Source organism: Chiloscyllium plagiosum, unplaced genomic scaffold (assembly GCF_037043375.1).
Source record: "Chiloscyllium plagiosum isolate Xiang-an unplaced genomic scaffold, Cpla_swu_hap1 HiC_scaffold_17, whole genome shotgun sequence".
Classification (NCBI taxonomy): Eukaryota; Metazoa; Chordata; class Chondrichthyes; order Orectolobiformes; family Hemiscylliidae; genus Chiloscyllium; species Chiloscyllium plagiosum.
Genome location: NW_028270155.1, coordinates 60083148 through 60106750, shown reverse-complemented (window position 1 = coordinate 60106750; position 23603 = coordinate 60083148). Strand labels below are relative to the sequence as shown.

Genomic DNA, 23603 nt, shown 5'->3' with positions numbered 1-23603 from the left:
GGATAAGTTGAGTGAATGGGCAAATGCATTGCAGGTGAAATATAATGTAGATAAATGTGAGGTCACCCACTTTGGTAGCAAAATCAAGAAGGCACATTACAATGTTAATGAGATAGATTGGGAAAAGGGGGAGGTGAAATGAGATCTCAGTGTCCTCATACACCAGTCAGAGAAAGTGAGTAGACAGTGAAGAAGGTAAATACTATGTTGTCCTTCACAGTGAGAGGATTCGAGTACAGCAGCAGGAGTGTCTTGCTGCAATTGTACAAGCCCTTGGTGAGACTATACTTAGAATATTGTGTGCAGTTTTATTCTCCTTATCTGAGGAAGGATGGTCTGCCAATGGAGGGAGGGCAACAAAGACTTATCAGGCTAATTCCTATGATGGCAGGACTGACGCAAGAGTAGAGACCAGATAAGAATATATTCGCTGGAGTTTAGAAGAATGAGGAGGTTTCTCATGGAAATCTATAAAATTCTAACAAGACTAGATAGGGTAAACACAGGAAAGATCTTCCCAGTGACTGGAAATTAGGGGTCACAGTCTAAGGATACAGGGTAAGACTGACATGAAAAGAAATACGTTAACCGAGAGAGCAGTGACCTGTTGAATTCTCTACATCTTGGTAGGTACCACTCTCACTCCTGAGTTTCAGGTTTTGGCTTTACATGCCAGTCCTAAAAGGAAAGAATCAAATTCATGTTGGCAACCTGGTGCACTAACTGAGTGCAGCAATGGGGAAGATACTGTTTTCAAAAGCTCTGTTTGCTGCTCTGTAGGTCAGATCCATCCACCTTTGCACCCTTGTTACATTTATCAAAAAAATCTATTGATTTCAGTCCTGAAGGCTATAATTGCCTCTGCAATCATCCAAGCAGGAGCACAATGGTCAATGGAGCATTCACCTTCCAGTTATCTGGGAGAAAGTGTAAGAACTGGGAGATCTAAATAGGTATTAATCGATGGAGCTGTGGTTGGGGGGTGTGCAGGAAGTGGCGAGAGGGAATCGAATGATTTAGAAGTGTACCTACACATGTTTTTATGTCCCTGCCTGTCCATCTCTTTTCTCTGAAAACGTTATGACTTATGTTTGCATGTTTGTGTTTGATATTTAATTTTCTTATTTTTCTTGGGTTTAATAGGAAATAAAATCCATTCTCCTTCACTCAAGACAACATTAGAATTGGCTGTCCTTCATTTTTGATTTGATTAACTATGACTAATTGAAGTATGATAGTTATGTACTAACAACATAAACACAACAACTTGTTGCGAGAAGCTGGAAGGGTGTAAGAAGAGAGGAATCGATCACTTCTGCTCACCTTGTTGGGACATACTTCACAACGAAGAATGTTCTGTCTTGAGTAGAATGGTGCATTTGACCCCAATCTCATTGGTGGCAGAGGCAAAACAACAGAAGCTAAAGAGTTCATTTGGAAAGGAATATCCCAATTTGTTCAAAATTAGGAAAGTTAAAACTGAAAAAAGCATTGCACTGAAGAAAGGTAATAATTCTTATACATTTATAGACCCAGAATGAAACACATTGTTTAATGAAACAAGTTGAGAGTTAATTTGAAGAGGTAGCAAGAGAGCAAGTCATTCCTCTAGTCTCAAAACCAGCAGAGTGGTGTGCAGGTATGGGCCTAGTCCCAGTACCCGAGCTTCATGGAGTTCTCCAAACTGTGTAGAACTCATACAACTCAATAAGGTCTTAGCAAGAAAATTTCAGCTATATCTATTGTTGATGAAAGTGTAGCTTAGTTATCTAAGAACAGAGTTTTCAGGAAGCTCGATGCAAAACAGTGACTTTTAGCAAGTACGGCTCATTGAGCAATTTATGTTTGGAAGATTTTGCTTCAACAGACTATCATTTGGAATTGCATCTGCACCAGAGAATTTTCAAAGAACAAAGTCTAACAAGGTCTTTGCAGAGTCATATGTCACGTAGACGATATACACTATCCCCACAAAACATCACTGAGGGCCTGAACGAACTCAGATATAATTTTTGTGATCACTGATGTCTCTACTGCCCTTTGTAAAATTTCAGACAGGTCAGGGATGGGCGGGCAGGCCAGACACTGGTTTCCAAGAGATCTTCAGCTTTCAAAGCTGCAAGTAATGGGGTGTGAAATCCATCCCATATTATATGTTGTTCTCTGAGGTAGATAGAGGTTATGGGAGCAGCAAGCAGGAAAGTGGAGTTGAGACAAAGACCTAATCTGCCTTGATCTTGAAACAGTTTCTGAAGCCATATAGCTTAATCCTGATCCTATTTCTTCTTCCGACATTCCTCATGGACCTACATTCAGGTTTTTTTTCTGAACGTGGGGTTTTTTGGAGCCCATTAAGGACTGCCTGTTAAGTTTCATGTCGACAGATTTATCTGTTGCTAGCTACCTCAAGACAGAACAATATTACAAAGGGAGCTTCAAAAGGGCTTTCAATCCTATATTTGCACATGCCAAGGAGTTAATGTCTGGTTCCTCAATACTTATTTCTCCATTAATATGTTTAATCTGGTGGGCGGCACATCTCTCATCAAAATGAAAGAGAAAGGTGCAGTGCTACTGAAAACAGTTCATAACAGACAGAGTGATACCAATTTAGCTTAAATTGCATATAAATCCTGCCTAACATTTCCTACTTTATAATTGTACCTTTACTTGTTTTGAGACATCATGAATTTGTGAAAGGTTTCATACAAGATGCAAGTCCAAAGGAAAATGTGCAGTCCACAAGCAAAAGAATTATTACTTCTTCCAGAATTCTTGCACTCACTAATTGGGAAGTTTTGGTTTTGCTTTATTTTTATCATTTTTCGAACCACTGTGTCTGAGATTAGAGTTGAAATCCATTGTTGGCAGAGAGCTATGTATCAGCCCATTGAGTATTTACTCAGCCTGTACTGTCTGACGAGTTAAAGTCAGGACCTTGAAAGCTCTTTTTGTCCCAGTGAGAACATTCCAGGCTGCGAGAGAGCAGTGAAAAATGAGAGACCACTCTCAAATGAGCTTTGTTCTTTCCTTGATCTTGGTGTCTGTCTCTATCCAGCTGTCAGCATCTGATCCATCGAAAACAAATTGGCTTCTCAACGTTTTGTTACCACCGATAGGCCCTGAAGATGCAAACTTTAAGCATAACGAAGTCCCACCCCTGGTCATTGGTAAGCAGAGACAGTAATAGTTGTTCTGTAGTTGGATCGTTGGGGGAGCAGAGGGTGTTCATTTTAATTATAAAGATGGGAATCATACAGCAAGTGACAGGAATCAATTGTATTGAATGTTTTGGAGAAAGACATCTGTTATTCAGAAAGCTATAGATCCATCCAAACTATCCATTCATGCCCAGGAACACGTCATCTCTCTCTGCTATTTGTATTTCCAAAGACATCATAAGACCCAGAGCTATGGAATGGAGCCTATAATGGGGATATCAAAAGAGTTGACTTCCATGTGTCTTTTGGTAATTAAACAAAAAAAAATTGGAGATGTAGTGATAGAGCAATTTGATAGCAGTGACCTTGGTACGGATTCCACCTTTGCCACTGGGTTGGTCGCTGGTTATGAAAACCGTGGCTTCCATTTCAATTGAAATTTTGAGTTTATAATTGAGCTAATCGGCAAAGTCAGTTTTATAGCTGGGGAAAGGTTGAAAATCCACACCCATTGTATAGATAAGGCATACGTTATCCACTGGTGTGAATGAAATGTGCGCCCTTTTCAATGTAACAGATTATTTGGATGGTAATATTGGAACAAAGAAATTCTAGAGACTCTTGCAGAGCAGCATTCCCACCCTGTATTTTTACCTCAGATTGCAGGGAGAGGTGCATTTGAATAGTTGAGGTGGTAGTCTAGATCTGACTGAGGTACGGTGGTGATACCTATCCACTGTGACATGAGTAACACCCAGAGTGTGAGCCCCAAGCTTCGATTGAGAAAGAAGCAGCTACTGTGGAAGACAAGGTGGATGTGTTATTCCATGAATTAAATCTGGTGATGTTTGCTCTGTTTGATATCCCAGCATACCTTTCACAGGAGACCACAGCGTATATGGAAGATATGAGGCAGACATATTCAACACCGGGATAAAACCCTTTTCCCAAACTCCTGATTGATAAACTATGTGTTTATTCTTATCCAGATTCAGTGTGTTGTATTACCGGGCTGGGATAAAGGAGTCTCACAGTAAAGCAGTCTCAGCCAGCAATTGTTTGTCCTGTTTGTGAAATATTCAGCTGTGTAACATTTAGCAATGTGGCTGAGGAAAGGTAAAGTTTTTCTTTTAAAAATGTGAAATGACTTTTATCATACTGCAACATGTAGTTTTAGAGCGGAGAGATGCACTTTATTTAGATCTTGGGCAGTTTAGGCTTGGTTTGAGTTGTGATTTTATCCTGTAAACAGCTAGATATCATTTGGCTAATACTAAGCCCATTTTAGATACAAAGTTAATTAGTGTGACTATTTGTCTTTGCATTTCCTTGTGTAATGAGTCAAAGACCTGATTATAATCTTGTTCAGTCTGACTTCTGCTAGAGTTTCAAAAGTATCAGCCATGACATGATACAGCATCAAAGATCATGATCATTTTGTTATCTTTGTATGAACATCCTGCTGTGTTTTCATTGAGCCTAAATGTTTTTAAAAGACATGATGGATCAAAGTTCATGTTGTTATTGTTCAAATGGAAAATTCCGCCCCCCCCCCCCCAGCCCCCGGAAGGTTGGTGCTGCTATTTAAAGAGCAAAATGTCAATTGAGAAAGAAGCAAGGCGGATATGTAATTCAATGAATTAAATCCGGTGATGTTAGTTCTGTTTGATATCCCAGTAAGCCTTTCACAGGAGACCACAGCTTAGCAAGTTAGACTGAAAACCTTCATGAGAACTGTTACTACCCACTGCATCTGTCCTCAGGTACTGGGAGCAAGATATACTGCAGTGAACAAGGTGGTGACCTGAATCAATGCCACAAGCATCAAGATCCAGTGCCCAGACAAAATCACAGAAATATAGAACACAGAAGGTGGCCTTTTGGCCCATCGTGCCTGTCCTGCCTGTTTTTGGAAGTGCAGATAGAGTCATAGAGTCATAGAGATGTACAGCGTGGAAACAGACCCTTCGGTCCAACCTGTCCATGCCGACCAGATATCCCAACCCAATCTAGTCCCACCTGCCAGCACCCGGCACATATCCCTCCAAACCCTTCCTATTCATATACCCATCCAAATGCCTTTTAAAAGTTGCAATTGTACCAGCCTCCATCACATCCTCTGGCAACTCATTCCATACACATACCACCCTCTGTGTGAAAAAGTTGCCCCATAGGTCTCTTTTATGTCTTTCCCCTGTCACCCTAAACCTATGCCCTCTAATTCAGGAATCTCCGACCTCAGGGAAAAGACTTTGCCTCTTTACTCTATCCATGCCCCTCATAATTTTGTAAACCTCTACAAGGTCAACCTCAGCCTCCGATGCTACAGGGAAAACAGCCCCAGCCTGTTCAGCCGCTCCCTATATCTCAAATCCTCCAACCCTAACAACATCCTTGTAAATCTTTTCTGAACCCTTTCAAGTTTCACAGCATCTTTCTGATAGGAAGGAGACCAGAATTGCATGCAATATTCCAACAGTGGCCTAACCAATGTCTTGTACATCTGCAACATGACCTCCTAATTCCTGTACTCAATACTCTGACCAATAAAGGAAAGCATACCAAACACCTTCTTCACTATCCTATCTATCTGTGACTCCACTTTCAAGGCGCTATGAACCTGCACTCCAAGGTCTGTTTGTTCAGCAACACTCCCTAGGACCTTACCATTAAGTGTATAAGTCCTGCTAAGATTTGGTTTCCCAAAATGCAGCACCTCGCATTTATCTGAAGTAAACTCCTTCTGCCACTTCTCTGCCCATTGGCCCATCTGGTCAAGATCCTGTTTAATCTGAGGTAACCCTCTTCACTGTCTACTACACCTCCAGATTTGGTGTCATCTGCAAACTTACTAACTGTTCCTCTTATGCTCGCATCCAAATCATTTATGTAAATGACAAAAAGTAGAGGACCCAGCACCGATCCTTGTGGCACTCCACTGGTCACAGGCCTCCAGTCTGAAAAACAATCCTCCACCACCACCCTCTGTCTTCTACCTTTGAGCCAGTTCTGTATCCAAATGGTTAGTTCTCCCTGTATTCTGTGAGATCTAACCTTGCTAATCAGTCTCCCATGGGGAACCTTGTCTGCTAAGTTTCACTTCCGCACTTTTGGTATGCATTCTGTAAGTTACTCATAAAATCATAGAACCCGTATGGCTACTTGATCCATTGAGTCCACACCAAACCTCCAAAGAGCATCCCATTCAGACCCACTCCCATCCCCAAATCCCATAACCCTGCATTTTCCATGGCTAGTCCACCCAGTCTGCACATCCCTGGAGGCTACAGGCAATTTAGCATTGCCAATCCACCTAACTCGCACATCCTTGGACTTTGGAAATTGGATCAGGTACGTAAGAGATGTGAACCTAATTCTGGGTTGGGAAGTCTGGGCTTGACCTCCAAGTAATCAAGTAGATTTTGTAACCCATCTTATCAACTTGCAGTACTTTTTGGGGGAATTTGTGCAAAGGGGCATTAAGGTCTCTCTGCTCGTCTACATTTTTGAAAATCAGGCTATTTATAGCTTCTATCTTTCAGGGTTACGTCTTCCAAAATGCATCGCTTCACACTTCTCCACATTGAAATCCATCTGCCATATTTTTGCCTAATTTGCCATCTTTCCTATGTCATGCCAAACTCTGTAACAATCCACTAGGAGAAAGTGAGGACTGCAGATGCTGGAGATCAGAGCTGAAAATGTGTTGCTAGAAAAGCCTAGCAGGTCAGGCAGCATCCAAGGAGCAGGAGAATCGACGTTTCGGGTATGAGCCCTTCTTCATTCCCGAAATGTCGATTCTCCTGCTCCTTGGATGCTGCCTGACCTGCTGCGCTTTTCCAGCAACACATTTTCAGCTCTGTAACATCCTCACCATGATCAATGACTTTGCCAAATTCTGTATCTTGTGCAAACTTTAAAATGCTGTTCCCATCCCATACTCAAATGTAGGCCATACCTAAAAATTGAAAACTTTTGGACTCAATTTGGACGTAATTGAAAATTATTGGACTCAAATTATTGGGGGTGACATGGTGGTACAGTGGTTAGCACTGCTCCCTCATAACAACAGGGTCCCAGGTTCGATTCCAGCCTCAGGCAACTGTCTGTGTGGAGTTTGCACATTCTCCCCGTGTCTGCGTGGGTTTTCTCCGGGTGCTCCGGTTTCTTCCAAAAATGTGCAGGTCAGGTGAAATGGCCATAGGTTAGGTGCGTTAGTCAGAGGGAATGGGTCTGTGTGGGTTACTCTTCGGAGGGCCTGTTTCCACACTGTAGGGAATCTAATCCAATCAAATTTAACATGCCTGCAAACGATCTCCCAATTTGAAAAGCATTAATCATAACCACAGCTCTTTTCCTGTTAGTGATCAAGCTTTGCATCTGTACAGCCACCTTCCTCTTAATTCCATGGATCTCCATTTTCTTAATAAGCTGCCTGCATTGTCCTTTGTCAAATACATTTTGAAAGCTATTATCTCATACACTACTTTGATCAACCTTCCCTGTTATCTCACGAACTAAATTAATCTGACAAAGTTTACCTTGGGCAAGTCAATACTGGCTCTCCCTCATTAACTAGTGCCTATACAGATGAAAGTTTATTTTGTCCTTCATAAAGGATTCAATAATTTTCCCATCATCAATAACAGAATGATTGATCTATTATTATTATTATTTATTCCTATCTCTTTCATGCTGTACTTTCAGCACCCAGCATACCAAACGCTTTCTTCATTACCCTATCTCTACTTTCAAGGAGCTTATGAACCTGCACTCCAAGGTCTCTGTTCAGCAACACTTCCAAGGTCCTTACCATTAAGTGTATAAATCCTGCTAAGATTTGCTTTTCCAAAATGCAGCACCTCTCATATATCTAAATTAAACTCCGTCTGCCACTTCTCAGCCCTTTGGCCCATCTCATCAAGATCCCGTCGTAATCTGAGGTAACCTTCTCCGCTGTCCATTACACCTCCAATTTTGGTGTCATCTGTAAACTTACTAACTATATCTCCTATGTTTATATCCAATTCATTTGCAGCATTTATAATAGAGTTTGAAATGTACCCCAAATCCCAGATAAGTTACCAAACATTGTTATTGTGCAGAAAATTGTTTGTAACTGCCACTAAATATCTTTGACTAGGCATAGATTTCTGGGGAAAGTGAGGACTGCAAATGCTGGAGATCAGAGCTTAAAAATGTGTTGCTGGAACAGCGCAGCAGGTCAGGCAGCATCAAAGGAGCAGGAGAATCGACGTTTCGAGGTGGGGGCCCCTTTAATATTTTCCTTTCTCCCCATCAGCCCACCTTGAACATCCTAAAATCTCCCAAAGTACACTGTTTTTCTTTGAATCGTGATCATCTTGTTGTTACAGAGCAGACAAACAAAATCTCACTAACGATAACAGTCAAAATTTACCAGTCACTTGAACACTGCAGAGGTAAAACTTCCTGCGTACACTGAGTCCCCAGGACAATCTTGTTTGTTTTTTTTGGCTGCCCCACATGCAACTTGTGCAAGTATTGGTGGTGACTTCAGCATGTGAGCCCAGGTTAAGACCATAAGACATAGGAGCGGAAGTAAGGCCATTCGGCCCATCAAGTCCACTCCACCATTCAATCATGGCTGATGGGCATTTCAACTCCATTTACCCGCATTCTCCCCGTAGCCCTTCATTCCTTGTGACATCAAGAATTTATCAATTTCTGCCTTGAAGACATTTAGCGTCCCAGCCTCCACTGCACACTGTGGCAATGAATTCCACAGGTCCACCACTCTCTGGCTGAAGAAATGTCTCCGCATTTCTGTTCTGAATTTACCCCCTCTAATTCTAAGGCTGTGTCCACGGGTCCTAGTCTCCTCGCCTAACAGAAACAATTTCCTAGCGTCCACCCTCTCCAAGCCATGTATTATCTTGTAAGTTTCTATTAGATTTCCCCTTAATCTTCTAACCTCCAATGAATACAATCCCAGGATCCTCAGCCGTTCCTCATATGTTAGACCTACCATTCCAGGGATCATCTGTTGAATCTCCACTGGACACGCTCCAGTGCCAGTATGTCCTTCCTGAGGTGTGGGGTCCAAAACTGGACACAGTACTCCAAATGGGACCTAACCAGAGCTTTATAAAGTCTCAGTAGCACAACAGTGCTTTTATATTCCAACCCTCTTGAATATATTTTGAGTGCGAGCAGCAGCTGAGTTTAAACGAACCCGGAAGGCTACAGCTAAGGTAAGACAGTTTGTTTTTGTTTAGGACAGGTACAGTTGGAAATCGTTCATCTACAATGTAGGCAGAAGACTATATTTGAAAAGTAAAATATTGATTTAGTATTCAAGCAAACACAAGTATCAATTACTGAATATTAATTTAAAATCTCTCAAAGATTTCATAATTTGCTATTATGTTTTAAAATGCTTAGATCATGACCTCAATATTGACCACAAAATGATCTTTTTTTTGGACCACCATTTTCTTCCCTCCACTAAAGCCAAATTGATACATTTTGGTATAAAGTCTACTGGCATCAGCCAGACTGACAAAGTGACTATTTTTCATGGGTATGCCTCAACAGAAGTGTCAGAGAGTGCAGCAAGAGGGTGCAAACGCTTTGAGTTGAGCTAAGTGTGGGAATGCAAACAAGTTGGGGAGGGAGGCATTGCTGCGTCTTGCTACAGCCATTTTTTCAAGAGGCTGTTTTGTGGTCAAGGTGCTGCAGGTTAGATTGAAGAGCAGCCCTAGGTGAAAACCAGACTTTGTTGAAGAGGACAGGCAGCAACAAGGTAAGGATAAGGCTCTTTTTTATCCTAAGTCTACTAGCTGTTAAAGAGGCAGAGACGGCAGTCAATGGAGTGGTATGGTCCATGTCAGATGTGGGAGATCAGGGAGCAGTCGACTGTCCCTGACAAATATGTCTACAGGAAGTATATCTGTCTGCAGCTCCTCTTAGACACCATGGCTGGGTTGGAGCAGCAGTTGGAAGCACTCAGGAGTATAGAGGAGGCAAAGAGTGCGATTGACTGTAGTTTCAAAGAGGAAGTCATTCTGCAGATACAGTCACATAGAAAGGTGACAACCAGGAGAAGTAGGCAGAGATTGCAGGAGTCTCCTGTGATTACCTCCCTCTCAAACAAGTATACCATTCTGTTGGGGGGATAGCCTCTCAGGGGAAAATAACAGCAGTAGCCACCAGTCTTTGGCGCCATAACTGGCTATGTTGTAAAGTTGGATCTGGCAAAGTCCAAGTGAGAGGGGACTCTCATAGAGTCAAAGAGATGTACAGCACAGAAACAGAACCTTCCGTCCAACCCGTGCACACTGACCAGACATCCAAACCCAGTCCAATCCTACCCGGCAGCACCTGGCCCACACCCCCCCACCCCCCACCCACAACCGCCCCCCCCCCCCCACCCCCCACCCATAGTAAATTTTGTTTCTAAGAATCTTTTCCAATAATTTCCCTACCATTAACAGAAAACTCACCAGCCTCTAATTTCCTGGAATATTCTTGCCCTTCTTAAATAAAGGAATAACATTGGCTATTCTTCAGTCTTCTAGGACCTTGCCTGTGCCTAAAAAGGATGGCAAGAGCTCTGTCAAGGTCCCAGAAGCCCCCTCCCTTGCCTCCCTCAGTATACTGGGATAGATCCTAGGACACACTGGGGACTGATCTACCTTAATGTTTTCAAGACATCAATACCTCCTCCTTCTTACTATCAACATGCCCTTAAATATTAACATATCTCTCCCTAATCCTACTATCATCCATATCCTTCTCATTGATGACCACCGATGCAAAGTACTCATTAAAAACCTCACCCATTTCCTCTGGTTCTGAACATAAATTCCCTCATTTGTCCTTGAATGGACCTATCCTTTCCATAGCTAACTTCTTGCTCCTAGTATACATACAAAATATCTCAGGATTCTCCTTAATCTTGCTTGTTAAAGACATTTCCTGGGCCTTTTTAGCCGCCATAATTCCTTGTTTAAGTTATTGCTGCATTCTTTATACTCCTTAAGGGTCTTTCTGAAGTCGGTTCCCTAAACCTTATATATGCTTCCTTTTCTTTTTGACTGAACTTTCAATATCTCTTGTCATCCAGTCTTCCTGAATCTTGCCATCCTTATTTTTCACCCTCACAGGAACATATGCGTCTTGAACTCCTTTAAAAGACTCCCATTTGTCAAATGTGGATTTACCCTCAAACAGCCACCACCCCCCCTCCCCCCCACAATCTAATTTCTGAAGTAGCTGCCTAATACTCTCATAATTAGCCTTCCCACAATTTGGCACTTTCACCTGAGTACCAGTCTTATTCTTATCCATAACTATCTTAAAACATACAGAATTATGATCACTGTTCCCAAAATGTTCCCCCACTGAAACTTGAATCACCAAGTCAGGCTCATTCCCAAACACAAGGTCTAGTACGGCCCCTTCCCAAGTTGGACTATCTACATATTGTTTCAAGAAGCCCTCCTGGATGCACCCAACAAACTTTGCTCCTTCCAAGTCCTTGGCACTAACAGTCCCAGTCAATACTGGGGGAGTTAAAATCATCCATGAAAACAACCTTGCTGTTTTTATATCTTTCTATGGTCTGCTTACATATCTGTTCCTCCATCTCCTGCTGGCTATATAATATAGCCCAATCATAGTGATTGCACCTCGCTTATTCCTGAGTTCTACCCAGAGAGCCTCTCCAGATGAACCTGTCAAGATCTCCTCTCTCTGTCATAGCTGCGACATTCGCCTTAATCAGTAATGCAATCCCCTCACCCCTTTTACATCCTAACCTCTGGAACACTGAGCTGCTAGTCCTGCCCTTCTCTCAACCAAATTTCTGTAATGGGTACAACATTGTAGTCCCACATATTAATCCAAACTTGAAGCTCATCTGCCTCACCTGTTATACTCCTTATTAAAAACGAACACACTTCACGCTGCCAGTTCTGCCATACTTGTTAACTTGGCCCCGTCAATTGCTCCTTACTTGACTTAACCTCTACTGTCTCCTCATCACCATGCTGACCTACTGCTCTGGTTACCACCCCCAGCCACACAAGTTTTAACCCTCCTGACTTGCACTACCATATGCCCTGCAAGGATATCAGTGCCTCTCCAGTTTAGGTGCAATCTGTCCTTGTACAGGTCACTCCTGCCTGAGAAGAAATCCTAAAGATCCAGATATCTACAAACCTCCCTCCTACCACTAACTTTTCAGCCACTCATTCAGCTGTATTATCTTCCTATTTCTGATCTCACTAGCACCTGGCATAGGGAGTGATCCTGAGATTGCAACCTAGAGTCCTGCTTTTCAACTTTTTACCTAACTCCCTAAATTTCTTTTCTCTTCCTGCCTATGTCGTTAGCAACCTCTGGCTGCTTACCGTCCCCTTCAGAATATTCTGTGTCTGCTCAGAGACATCCTTAACCCTAGCACCAGGAGTCTCACTCATAGCCACAGACAGGTCTATCTGTGCCACTGACTATACAGACCCCTATCACTACTGCTCACCTACACTTCGACCCTCTCTGTTCCAAAACAGTGATATGGCTGCTACTGCTGCTTTCCTCTAAAAGGCTATCCCCCAGCCCCATCCACCCCCAAACCCCCAACTAGTATCTAATGTGCAAAGTATAATTATTTGAGAGGGGAAGAGTCGAGAAGTGTGGCACTGGAAAAGCACAGCCAATCAGGCAGCATCCGAGGAGCAGGAGAATCAACGTTTCAAATATGAGCTCTTCATCATCCTGTCAAAGATAGTAATGGGAAGTTGTCGTGGAGTCCGAAGAGATAGGAGAGGTACTAAATGAATATTTTTCATCAGTATTCACACAGGAAAAAGACAATGTTGTCAAGGAGAATACTGAGATACAGGCTATTAAACTAGACGGGATTGAGGCTCATAAGGAGGAAGTGTTAACAATTCTGGAAATTGTGAAAATAGTTAAGTCCCCTGGGCTGGATGGGATTTATCCGAGGATTCTCTGGGAAGCTAGGGAGGAGATTGCAGAGCCTTTGGCTTTGATCTTTATGTTGCCATTGTCTACAGAAATAGTGCCAGAAGACTGGAGGATAGCAAATGTTGCCCCCTTGTTCAAGAAGGGAAGTAGAAACCACCCTGGTAATTGTAGACCAGAGAGCCTTAACTTCAGTTGTAGGTAAAGTGTTGGAAAAGATTGTAAGAGATAGGATTTATAATCAACTAGAAAGGAATAATTTGATTAGGGTTAGTCAACACAGATTTGTGAAGTGTAGGTCGCGCCTCACTAACCTTATTGAGTTTTTGAGAAGGGAAAGTGAGGACTGCAGATGCTGGAGATCAGAGCTGAAAATGTGTTGCTGGAAATGCGCAGCAGGTCAGGCAGCATCCAAGGAACAGGAGAATCGACGTTTTGGGCATAAGCCCTTCTTCAGGAATGAGGAAAGTTTTTCCAGCAGGCTAAGATAAAAGGTAGGGAGGAGGGACTTGGGGGAGGGGCGTTGGAAATGTGATAGGTGGAGGGAGGTCAAGGTGAGGGTGATAGGCTGGAGTGGGGTGGGGGCGGAGAGGTCAGGAAGAAGATTGCAGGTTAGGAAGGCGGTGCTGAGTTCGAGGGATTTGACTGAGACAAGGTGGGGGGAGGGGAAATGAGGAAACTGAAGAAATCTGAGTTCATCCCTTGTGGTTGGAGAGTTCCCAGGCAGAAGATGAGGCGCTCTTCCTCCAACCGTCGTGTTGCCATGGTCTGGCGATGAAGGCGTCCAAGGACCTGCATGTCCTTGGTGGAGTGGGAGGGGGTGTTGAAGTGTTGAGCCACAGGGTGGTTGGGTTGGTTGGTCTGGGTGTCCCAGAGGTGTTCTCTGAAACGTTCCGCAAGTAGACGGCCTGTCTCCCCAATATAGAGGAGGCCACATCGGGTGCAGCGGATGTGTGTGGAGGTGCAGGTGAATTTGTGGCGGATATGGAAGTGTCCCTTGGGGCCTTGGAGGGAAGTAAGGGGGGGAGGTGTGGGCGCAAGTTTTGCATTTCTTGCGGTTGCAGAGGAAGGTGCCGGGAGTGGAGATTGGGTTGGTGGGGAGTGTGGACCTGACGAGGGAGTCACGGAGGGAGTGGACTCAAACGCCATCCCATATTCCCAATTCCTTTGTCTCCGCCGCATCTGCTCCCAGGAGGACCAGTTCCAAAACCGTACAACCCAGATGGCCTCCTTCTTCAAGGACCGCAATTTCCCGCCAGACGTAGTCGACGATGCCCTCCACCGCATCTCTTCCACTTCCCGCTCCTCCGCCCTTGAGCCCCGCCCCTCCAACCGCCACCAGGACAGAACCCCACTGGTCCTCACCTACCATCCCACCAACCTCCATGTACAACGTATCATCCGCCGTCATTTCCGCCACCTCCAAACGGACCCCACCACCAGGGATATATTTCCCTCCCCTCCCCTATAAGCGTTCCGAAAAGACCACTCCCTCCGTGACTCCCTCGTCAGGTCCACCAACCCAATCTCCACTCCCGGCACCTTCTCCTGCAACCGCAAGAAATGCAAAACTTGCGCCCACACCTCCCCCCTTACTTCCCTCCAAGGCCCCAAGGGACACTTCCATATCCGCCACAAATTCACCTGCACCTCCACACACATCATCTATTGCATCCGCTGCACCCGATGTGGCCTCCTCTATATTGGGGAGACAGGCCGTCTACTTGCGGAACGTTTCAGAGAACACCTCTGGGACACCCAGACCAACCAACCCAACCACCCCGTAGCCCAACACTTTAACTCCCCCTCCCACTCCACCAAGGACATGCAGGTCCTTGGACTCCTTCATCGCCAGACCATGGCAACACGACGGTTGGAGGAAGAGAGCCTCATCTTCTGCCTGGGAACCCTCTAACCACAAGGGATGAACTCAGATTTCTCCAGTTTCCTCATTTCCCCTCCCCCCACCTTGTCTCAGTCAAATCCCTCGAACTCAGCACCGCCTTCCTAACCTGCAATCTTCTTCCTGATCTCTCCGCCCCCACCCCACTCCGGCCTATCACCCTCACCTTGACCTCCCTTCACCTATCGCATTTCCAACACACCTCCCCCAAGTCCTTCCTCCCTACCTTTTACCTTAGCCTGCTGGACACACTTTCCTCATTCCTGAAGAAGGGCTTATGCCCGAAACGTCGATTCTCCTGTTCCTTGGATGCTGCCTGACTTGCTGCACTTTTCCAGCAACACATTTTCAGCTCTGAGTTTTTGAGAAGGTGACCAAACAGCTCGATGAGGGTAAAGCAGTTGATGTGGTATGTGTGGATTTCAGTAAAGCATTTGATAAGGTTCTCTACAGTAGGCTATTGCAGAAAATACGGAAGCATGGGATTGAGGGTGATTTAGTGGTTTGGATCAAAAATTGGCTAGCTGAAAGAAGACAGAGGGTGGTGGTTGATGGGAAATGTCCATCCTGGAATTCAGTTACTAGTAGTGTACTGCAAAGATCGGTTTTGGGGCCACTGCTCTTTGTCATTTTTATAAATTTGCAGATAACACTAAAGTTGGTGGAGTTGTGGATTGTGCAGAAGGATGTTGCAGAGGGACATAGATAAGCTGCAGAGCTGGGCTGAGAGGGGGCAAATTGAGTGTGAGGTGATTCACTTTGGAAGGAGTAACAGGAGTACAGAGTACTGGGCTAATGGTAAGATTCTTGGTAGTGTGGATAAGCAGAGGGATCTCGGTGTTCATGTGCATAGATCCCTAAAAGATGCCACCCAGGTTGATATGGTTATTAAGAAGGCATTCAGTTTGTTAGCTTTTATTGAGAGAGGGATTAAGTTTCAGAGCCATGAGGTCATGTTGCAGCTATACAAAATTCTGGTGTGGTCGCCCATGGAATATTGCATATAGTTCATGTTGCCACATTATAGGAAGGATGTGGAAGCTTTGGAAAGGATGCAGAGGAGATTTACCAGGATGTTGCCTGGTATGGAGGGAAGGTCTTATGAGGAAAGGCTGATGGTCTTGAGGTTGTTTTCGTTAGAGAGAAGAAGGTTAAGAGGTGACTTAATAGAGACATACAAGATGATCAGAGGATTAGATAGGATGGACAGTGAAAGCCTTTTTCCTTGGATGGTGATGGCTAGCATGAGGGGACATAGCTTTAAACTGAGGGGTGATAAATATAGGACAGATGTCAGATGTAGGTTCTTTACTTAGACAGTAGTAAGGGCGTGGAACACCCTGCCTGCAACAGTAGTAGAGTGCCAACTTTAAGGGCATTTAAATGGTCATTGGATAAATATATGGATGATTATGGGATAGTGTAGGTTAGATGGGCTTCAGATCAGTTTCGGCGCAACATTGAGGGCTGAAGGGCCTGTACTGTGCTGTAATATTCTATGTTCTATGTTCTAGGAGACTCCCACACTGTCTGCCTGCCCCTCATGGCAGTCACCCTTCTATCTGGCTGAACCCTTGGTGTGACCATATCCCAGAAGCTCCTATGTATCACACTCTTTCCCTCTTGTGAGTCCAAATGCGTCTAGAATGATCCATGCAGGTGCGCGCTGTTCCTGTAGGCATACTTGTCAGGGACATTTGACCGGTCCCTGATCTTCCACCTCTCACAGGAGGTGTATACTACTCCACTAACCACCATTATTAATCTTACAGTAACTATTGGATTGAAAGGAAAGATCTTACCTTGCTTAAAAAGTGATAAATAACGTTTGTGCTACACAAGTGCAAGACTATGGCCCATTTCCATAAAAAGAGAATCTAACCATTATCCCTTGACACTCCATGACATTAGCATTGCTTAATTTCCCCTATATTAACATTATCTGGGCAGGATCTAATTCTATGACCTAAAATGACAGGGACAGCAGATAACATGGAAACGCCATCATCTCATGTACCCCTCCAAGTCATATACCACCCTGACTTGAAAGTATCTAACCATTCCTTCATTGCCATTGGGCCAAAGTCTGGAACTCTCTTTCTAACAGTACTGTGAATGTCCCTGCACACAAGGACTGAAGTGGTCAAAGAAGGAATTCTTCTTCAGCCACTACGACGGTCTCCAGGACAATTAGGGATGTTCAATAAATGTTGGCTCAGCCACACATCATGAACAAATAAGATAAATGTATATATAGGTCACTCTGGTCTAATGCACGTTTTGTTAATGCAAATTCACTGTAATGCGTTTGACGCATTGGAGACACTGTTTCTAAAGTGTGAACTTTAAAAATGTGTGTTGGCTGTAACGCGATTACATCACCAACACGTTAAGTGCTGTTTCTGAAGTGTGATTTTGCATAATGTGGGTTTGCATAAGAACGCAACCATCATGTTATAGAAGAACTACCTGTAGTTTCAAGTCAGGATGGTGTGTGACATGATGTGAAAGATGCAGGGTATGATGTTTCCATACATATGATGCCTTGCCTTTGTTGGAAGTTTAAATCATGGGTTTGGAAGATGATATCTGCAGAACTTTGGTGAGTTACTTCATTACATCTTGTAGATTGTACAGACTAATTCCATTGCTCATCAATGTTGGAAAAGACGAAATTTGAAGTGATGGATGTGGGCTGCTTGGTCCTGGATGATGTTGAGCTACTTGAGTGTTGTTGAAGCTGGTCTTTTCCAGGAAAATGGGGAGTTTTCCATGACACTCCTGACTTGAGCCTTGTAGATGGTTGACAGGCTTTGGGAAGTCACAAGGTGAATTACACACAACAGAATTTCCAGTCTCTGACCTGGTCTTGTCCCAACGGTATTTGCAGCTCCAGTCCAGTTCCTGTAAATGGTAACACACAGAATGTTGATGGTGGGAGATACAGTAATGAAAAGTATTGATTTATTATTTTACTGATGTCACTTTAGTCCATAAAGATTTCCCTTTTGGTCATGTGTACTTTCCATCACCTTTTTGGTTATTAAATGAAATTTATCTTGATATTTGTATTTAAGTTTCATTTCTCTTATCACCTAGAGGCAATTAGCTCAGAATACACTGACCTTTTTAAAAGAATATGCTTTTCCAGCAGTCTGCCTCAGCTCCATTACTGCTTTATCCCACAATTACTTTTCCACCCTACCTGCACATCTCTGAAATTAGTTCTTTCCTGGTTGAGTGATCTTCTTTAGATATTTTCTGATATCTTTCCACTTTTACTCAAAATCGAAATTTCCTGGCACTGTTAGCCAGCTGATCCCCTAAAGCAAAAAATTCCTTTCTTGTCCTGCTTTATTTCCCAGAAAAAAGATTCAACACTGTTTCTTACCTTGTTGGGCTGGAGACAGATTGCTCAAGAAAATTCTTCAGGTCACTTCACAGAAATTCCTCTCCTTCCTTGCTTTCAGCACTTTCTTCTTCCTATTCTGTATTCAGATCATGAAAGGCTTCTGATCCTACAACCACATTTTCGTTATGTGCCATTGAAATTTGTCAACAAATGTTCTGGTCCTCGATGTTTGGACTTCAAAAAGACTCGAGCTAAATGGATATAGTTCTCAAACTATCTTTCTACTGAGAACTGTATCATTATCCTTAATCCATTCTGCCACACCCCTTCTTTTTCTTTCTCTTTCATTCCTGAATACTTGGTATCTGGGAATATGAAACATTTCTTTTTGGCCTTATATGAGCTATGTATCTATTAATGCTACCATTTCATAATCCCATTTGACAATTTATGCTTGTAACTCACTATGTTATTTGCAATACAGTGGCAATTGACAAATATACTATTTAATATCTCCTTTGTAACTTTTGCTACTTTCTTCAACTTGATGTCTGCAAACTTTAAATTATTTATAATTTTACAATTTATATTATTCTGAGGTATGACCTTATGCCTGCTCCTCACTGCTATTTTCTGGTTTCCCTGCTCCTGCTAAATGTGTTTAAACCTGGCTAATTGGATACCTAAGAAATTGCCAGATATAAAGATACTGGTATGTTAAAATTGTTGCAAGTGTAAGGCACAAATATACTTGTGAGTATGCTTACAATTTGTTGTTTTTTAACACTGGCCAATGATAAATTTTCAAATAACTTTATAGTTCTTTCATTCCTTACTGTATAAGTGCATACTGTGACAGGACACATATTCCACCTGCGACATTCATCTTAAAAGAGTGTCATGGACTGGATCATTGTAAAACAGCCAGTATGAGGAGGTTATGGTCACATGCTTGATACCTGAACAAGGAGGTGCAGGGTTGTCCCAATTCTAAAGGTACCCACTGGCACTAAGCAGTCTTTCATCTCACAGGTCACAGGTTTGTAAGGTGCTGTCAGTGGAGATTCGATGAACAGTTGAAGTGCATCTTTTGTACCGGAGGTCAGGTGGTGAATGTTTAGGTTCATGGATGCAATATCAATCAAGTTGGTTGCTTTAGTCTAGAAGGTTCCAATCATCTTCAGAACTATCGGAGCTGCACTCATCCAAACAAGTGGACAGCATTCCCTCACATGGCTGATTTGATAGATGTTAAAGGAGGTGTGAAAAGGTATCTATAAACAGGTAATGTCAGTCTACACCAGGCTGTCGAACTAGAAAACATGGTGTTTTTTGGTCGATGACTCTCTATAACCTAGTTTTTCTTATATTGCTACAAGTGCCTGGGCATGTTGGAAATCGCCTGGAAGCAAAGTTAGACAAACCTGCTATAGTCCATTGGCTGTGCATGAAGAAAAGTAACTACTACTTCACATTGTGGCTCAACCTGAATATGTTCCTGCCCATCGGAATTGACTGCTGGATAGATAATATCAGGTATCGATGCCATTCTGTACTTTATTAATCTGGTTTTTTTCCAATGCTTTTTATGCTGTGCAAGTTGGGGATTTCCCTGTTCACAGGTTTCAGTATGAGTTTCAGAGCCATAGTGGGACCGAAGATTCATTTTGCTGTAGTCCCTTCATTAGTAAATAGATGCTGCCTGTCACCAATAAGTAAACAGGATTTCAGCCAATCTTAAATCAACATATTGTGGCCAATAGAAGATTTCCCATGGAAATTCTCGGCATCGATCTCAAGTTCCATTGCCCCCACTGTTACAAGCATTCTATTTCTTTCAGTGGGCATCACTCAATCTCTGAGAAATCATGTGAAGGCAGCTTTTTTTAAAAAACTCCTATTTAAGATCAAATTATTCTGCTTTTGCAGCTTTTCTCTGCAGAAGTAAGGTTCTTTTTGTCTTTAGAATACTATAAGGTCAAAATACAACCTTAATTTTTAAAAAAATGGGATCTCTACAGTGTGGAAGCAGGCCATTTGGTCCATCAACACCAACCCACCAAAGAGCATTTTACCCAGACTTACTTCCCTACCCTGTAACCCTGCATTTATCATGGCTAATGTACCTAGCCTGCACCTCCCTGGACACTATGGATAACTTAGCATGACCAATCCACCTAACCTGCACATCCTTGGACTGTGGGAGGAAACCAGAGCACCCAGAGGAAACCCACGCACATGCAGGGAGAATGTGCAAAGTCCACACAGATCTGAGGCTGGAATTGAACGCAAGTCCCTGGTATTGTGAGGTAGCAATACTAACCACTGAGCCGCCAAACTGCCCATAGAAACATACAACATTTATGTTTCTTACAGAGAAGAGTATTTTACATCACTTTTCATTTCATTCTTGATGGTATTTTCCAGTTCCCCAAAGTCGTCGTCTTCTTCTCACTTTCTCAGCTGATTGGTCCGGCTTCTCAATAATGCCAAAGTCTAGTAACAGAATGGTTTCTAGATGTTTCTCTTTCTTCTAGGGGGCAAATACTTGAGTTCCATGGGGTTCATTCCTGCAGCAGCAAAGCTGAAGCTGGAATTCACTCGAGTGGGAATTGGTGTGGAGTTCCATCTCCCCTATACAATCCCTTATGTTAAACAGAATTAAACAGAAATCGAGCAGATGAGAACTGAATGTGAACCTCTTGGATCCTGAGAAGTGACTTTTCAGATTAATATTCAGGATTAGAATTGCTGTTACAGATACTGCCCAATTTTCATTTCCATCAGTGCCACTTTCACAGCCAGTTGGTAACTTGAGTGAAAAGTCATTAAGGATCAGAGAGGTACCTTCTGTCGAGCATATTGTGCAGTTTGTGTTGACATTTTAAAAATTGGAGCTTCACAAAACTGAATCTCTTTTAGACTTGTTTACAACAGGACAACAAGGAGGAGTTCCAATTCCCCTGGGGTAGAGATCCGAGTGCCTGGTTTCGGGAAGACTTATTCTGTGGAATATCTGGATCCATTTAAACTAGCAGGTTTGTTTGGGAAAGCTGGTAAACTCTCCACTGGTGACTAGTGCATCCTGAATTCATCAATTTTTAAGTTATATGGTGTGCAAGTGAATAAAAGATCCACAGTACAACAAGAAAGCCTTACCTTTAGACAGCACCTTTCACAAGAGTCAGGAAGTCCTAAACAAATGAAGAATATTTCGCAATTTACAGCCAGTGAAGAATATTTTGCAATTTAGACTGTGTTGTAATGCAAGAAATACAGTCATCATTTTGCACACAGCCAACTCCCACAAACTGTAATGTGGTAATGATTATGTTCTCAACTTATTAGTTGTCAGTTCTTTGTTTAAACTAAACTCTCCATTTCTCATTTCTCTCCAAAGTCATTTGAACAAATTAACGTACAGACACACTGTCAGTATTTATTCATGTGACCATCAATTCATCCACTTCTTTACTGGTCAGCTCTTTCCTACCACTCTAACATGGAAGTCCCACCCTCCCAGCCTCACCTAGCCATGGTCACTCTCAGTTTAAACTCATCATCAGTCATCTCTCTCCAATGAGAGGGCAGCCCTATGGTTCTCTGGGACTATGGTGACTTATGGTGACTTACCATATGGTAATTACAGTCTATATTATGTTCTCTGACCCATACGGTATCTGTGCACCATATAGATAAAGTGTTTTGACTGAGTTGGTAGGAGTTCCACTGCTCCACAGGTCACAATATAAATATAATTGTTTTACCCAGTTCCAAATATGGTAAACATATGTTGCCTTTCCATATTAGACATTAGAATTAAAAGATTCATCAATCAAGTTAACCAAAGAAATCCCAAAATTATTGATGCATCATGGATCAAAATTTATTCAGTGAGGTGCAAGATTGGTTAACAGATATAGTTTTCAATATAAAAATATAAATGTTCACCCCACACAAACAGAACACAGAAATGTTACACACACATATGTATGTGTACACATAGTAAAGACTAGAGAAAGAATAGCTGTCTCAGGAGTCTTGGCAGTTGCTACTCAGTAAAAATAGGATCAAGAAGTCTTCCAAATACTCTTCAAGAGGACAATCAGGTTTTACCATGGACTCACAACAAGGGTGTCTCAGGAAGGCAGAGAAATGAGCTGCACTGCCTTTTCCTCAGTAGACTCTTCTCCCCAATTGCAAACTTAACAATACCCAAATGCATGCAAAACACTGTTCAACAGAAACTAGCTCTTAAAGTGACCTACAAAAATTCAGGTTTTCACTAAACTTGAAAAAAAATCTATTTTCCCACAATCTTTCAAAACCCAAGTTTTTCAAAAACATTCTTAGAAGCTGTTGTTACAATAAGTCCATGAACAAATTCCCCCAAGATCATAACCCTAATGTATCTGATGCTTGACATGTTTGGCACATACAAAGATTAGGCCATTTAGCTCCTCAAGCATATCCTGACGTTCCATCAGACTATGGGTGACCTATATCCTGACTTATAGAACATAGAACAGTTCAGGAATACGGGAATGGTCCCTTTGGCCTACGATATTGCTCCAAACATGACACTAAATTAAACGAATCCCTTCTGTTTGCCCTCGGTCCGTATCCCTGAATTCTGTGCATATCGTGTGCTTATCTAAAAGGTCCTTAAATGCTGCTATCATATCTGACTCCACTACAACCCTGGCAGCACTTTCCAGATACCATTTCTGTGTAAAACAACTTGCCCCTCACATATCCTTTGAACTTTGCCCCTCCCACCTTAAATGCATGCCCCCAGGTATGAGGCATTTTGCCTCTGTGAAAAAGTTTCTGACTGTCAACCCTATCAATAGATCTTAGCATTTTATAGACATCTTTCAAGTCTCCCCTCAGCCTCTGCCACTCCAAAGAAAACAATTGAGTATTTCTAGCCTCTCCTTATAGCTCATACCCTCTAATCTAGACAGCATCCTAGTAAACCTCTTCTGCACCCTCTCCAGAGCCTCCACATCCTTCCTGTATTATTGCAACCAGAATTGAATGCAATACTTTAAGCGCAGCTGAACCAAAGTCTTATAAAGCTGTGACATGATATTCTGACTTCTATTTATCTACAAAAAATTCCCTCTCTCTTAATACCTTTACCGAGGAAAAAAGACAATTATTGCTGGGTTTGAAATTTTCCACCTTTAATAGTTTCTTCCATTATAATCCACAT

At 42.6% G+C, this 23603-nt stretch overlaps 1 protein-coding gene across 2 annotated transcripts in view; it reads left to right on the top strand.

The window, feature by feature from the left end:
• The first annotated feature begins 2952 nt into the window (after positions 1–2952).
• The window catches only part of lcat (lecithin-cholesterol acyltransferase), a 42908-nt gene continuing 22257 nt past the window's right edge, over positions 2953–23603 (top strand). The window contains exons 1-3 of one of the 2 annotated variants that reach the window (XM_043707169.2): positions 2953–3170; positions 19765–19921; positions 21323–21423. In XM_043707169.2, the coding sequence (XP_043563104.1) occupies positions 2996–3170; positions 19765–19921; positions 21323–21423 (433 nt within the window). In that variant the 5' untranslated portion in view covers positions 2953–2995. Of the gene's footprint in view, positions 3171–19764; positions 19922–21307; positions 21424–23603 lie in introns of both variants that reach the window. The other variant, XM_043707168.2, reaches the window with a different exon arrangement.